The following is a 3,034-nucleotide window of genomic DNA, read 5'->3' as shown; positions in this document are numbered from 1 at the left end:
TTTTTGATTGCAAATCCTCTTGATAGTACTCCGTCGACACAGAAGCTGCGTCAACAATGTTGTCTTCGTTTACATGGTATCATTAAGGCATTTGTACAATCACTGCCATTTATTACGAATCCTATACCTATTCGATGGTATATCATGGCTACAATATTAAATAAATCGCTCCCTACTAACAATCAACCCGCATCTTCTATTATGAATCAAATTAGACATTCTCAAGTGCATAATATTATGACAATGCAACAAGTAGTAACCTTGTCTCAACAATACGGATTATATGAAAACCATGATGAATTAATCGCTATGCTAATGTATCTACACGATTTAGGAGAAGTCATCTACTGTGATAAAGTAGGCGACGACGGAATTATTATAACTAATGTCGATTGGTTATTAAGTATATTTCGTTCTATTATTCAATTACAAGATTTTGTACAAGGAAGTGCACAGATAAAACGTGACTATGATATAGCCAGCCAAACAGGAAAATTATCAAGATCATACATTGATCATGCTATTTATAAATTTAATTTAGATGACAATAGTAAGCAAACTATATTGGCACTCATGCATGCTTATGATATTCTATGTTCAATTACAAATGAGAAGAACGACAACGGCGAAGAATGTCAATACTTTGTTCCATATTTGTTACGATATGATGTTAAGCCATTCGATTTATCAAAATATCATCAATCAGATTGGCTCTACATCGGATACGAGCATACAGATATTCCATATCTTCCAGATGGAATTTATTATTGCTTGTTATCTTCATGTTTAAAGGAATGGAATAATACGGACGTAGAATTATACTATCAATGTGCCAAATATTATTTAGCAAATGACAATCACTATCTTGTAGTCAGGAAAGAGGAATCTCACATCGGTTTACAATATTGCTATCAGGAAATAAATGAGCTCAAGAGGAGTCAATCGATTATCGATAAAGTTAAAAATTCTATATTTGTCAAACGGCCACACGAAATTGTCAAGAATAAACTCATCTCCACTGTCAATGATAGGATGGTTAAGTTTAAAGGGGCTGATTGTCGATATTTCGTCAAATGTAGTGAATGTAATACACAAACAAGTATAACTGAAGAATACAAGGAAGGAGATCAAAATTGGATTCGATGTAAGCATTGTAAGATGGAATTTGCCAGTCAATCTTTAAACGATTGGGTGATTTATAATGAAAAATTCTGGATAGGTAAGCATGTGAGAATAAACAGCAGCTTCATTCTTATATTATCACTTTTTATGATATAATAAACGAAAGTCATACGCATAGAGCAAGCAACGAGAGATATAAATGTACTCTATCATAGCTATTTTACTATTTAATTGCAATAATATTTTCTGATTTTAATATATTTCTTATTACTGAAAATGTATTATGGATTGTAATATTTCAAATGAGTACTTCATCTACTGCATTTCATTTGTGGAGTAAATAGAAACGGCTGGATTTTATTTATCGCTCTTCCCTATAGTATTTTGTTTTTTAACGTTAGTGCATGATAAGTCATCAATATTGAACTGTTTAATAGCCAATTAGTTTCATCGTTTTATGCAGCGTATAGAAATTAACATAGATAGCATTCCCTGCTTGTAAAAGCACCTAAAATGATAAAGGGAGGAAACTATCATCGTAAATTCTTTAGAGAAACATGTCATACATTTCACTTGCATGCCTACGACTCTATCATCTGTTTTAAAATATTATGATAGAGCTACTAATTGATTATTCCTATTTTCACCTCATTTCTTTAGAGAAAAAGATATATGCGGAAGATAAGGGTGAGCCTCCACTGAATTGATATCTAGCAGTCATTTCAAAAATGCATAATGCAATTAATTTATAGACTGATATAAGTACGAATGAGAGCAAATATTACAACAGATCCTGCTTTAAATGGATATAATATTTTTGTCGATTTTGTCGCTGATTATGTGATCGCATAAAATTTTGCTAGCTTATGATATTGCAAAATGAACATTTTAAGATTGTAATTACAATATGGTATATTAACTACCAAAATCACTCAATATAGTAAACAGTCATTGATAAATTACTATTCGATTTAATTTAATTTTAAAAGAGCTCGTCCGGCAAGCTTTAATAAGTATTCATAACTATTATGAAATTGAATCAGCAAAATATGGTGACTGAGAATCAATAATAGCATTTAATATTAACATTAGATTGCATATTACAATCATGAGAATAAATTTACAGTTATTGTGAAGGAAAATTGCTGAATATCATTCTTAGGCCTGCGTTCTAGATTAGATACATTGCTGAAGACTTGAAACGATGCTAATATTGCCAATTTTTTTTCATGAATTTTTCCTTTGCTTTTACATGAAAATAGAGAGAGCATGCTTCGATTTAATAGCAGCAAAACTAAATGGAACCCATATAGTTCGTTTTGGAGTGTTATTAAAGTTAACGGACACAAAGATTAATGAAATTAAATCAAGTCAGGATGAAGGACGTTACGATAAAGTGCACAATGTTTTAAAATCGTGGAAAGATAAAGCTGGGATGAATGCTAAAATCTCTGCAGTGGTTGAAGCTTTACGTAAGATGGAAATAAATGCTTTAGCTGACGAAGTCGAAAAAAAAATGACCGAATGAATACTAGAGATAAATATCATATCTGCTAATGGTCATGTTATGGTTAATTTTATAAATTTCTTCCATAGTATTTGAACTAGACAAATCGTAATTCTTAAGATATATATCAGCACAGAGACTAATATTTCAAGAGCAATTCTAGTCAATGTTAATTTATGAGGTACGGTAGTTATACTGGATCAACGAACGTACAGTATTCCAATTTTATATCATCTCTAAGCTTCATAACCTCGGTCGTGACAGTAGTAAATAAACTTTTATCAAGATATTCAAAATCTAGTAATATTTATGTTTATATTTTTTACTTAGAAACGCTTTACCGTAATCTAGTTTTGCAGTAGTTTATTGCCGTAGGTACTTTCGTTTCATTGTGAATGATTATCC

The 3,034-nt window shown here is 31.0% G+C and overlaps 1 protein-coding gene across 1 annotated transcript; it reads left to right on the top strand.

The window, feature by feature from the left end:
• Positions 1-144: 144 nt before the first annotated feature.
• Positions 145-2,650, top strand: TRIADDRAFT_62367 (uncharacterized protein; the record flags this gene model as incomplete). The annotated part of the gene is made up of 3 exons (XM_002118291.1): positions 145-1,219; positions 1,783-1,809; positions 2,385-2,650. The coding sequence occupies 3 exons, from the start codon at positions 145-147 to the stop codon at positions 2,648-2,650; spliced, it is 1,368 nt and encodes a 455-aa protein (XP_002118327.1).
• Positions 2,651-3,034: the final 384 nt, after the last annotated feature.

The sequence above is a fragment of the Trichoplax adhaerens genome, genomic scaffold (genome assembly GCF_000150275.1).
Source record: "Trichoplax adhaerens TRIADscaffold_42 genomic scaffold, whole genome shotgun sequence".
Lineage (NCBI taxonomy): Eukaryota > Metazoa > Placozoa > Uniplacotomia > Trichoplacea > Trichoplacidae > Trichoplax > Trichoplax adhaerens.
This window is presented reverse-complemented; position numbering and strand designations above follow the sequence as displayed.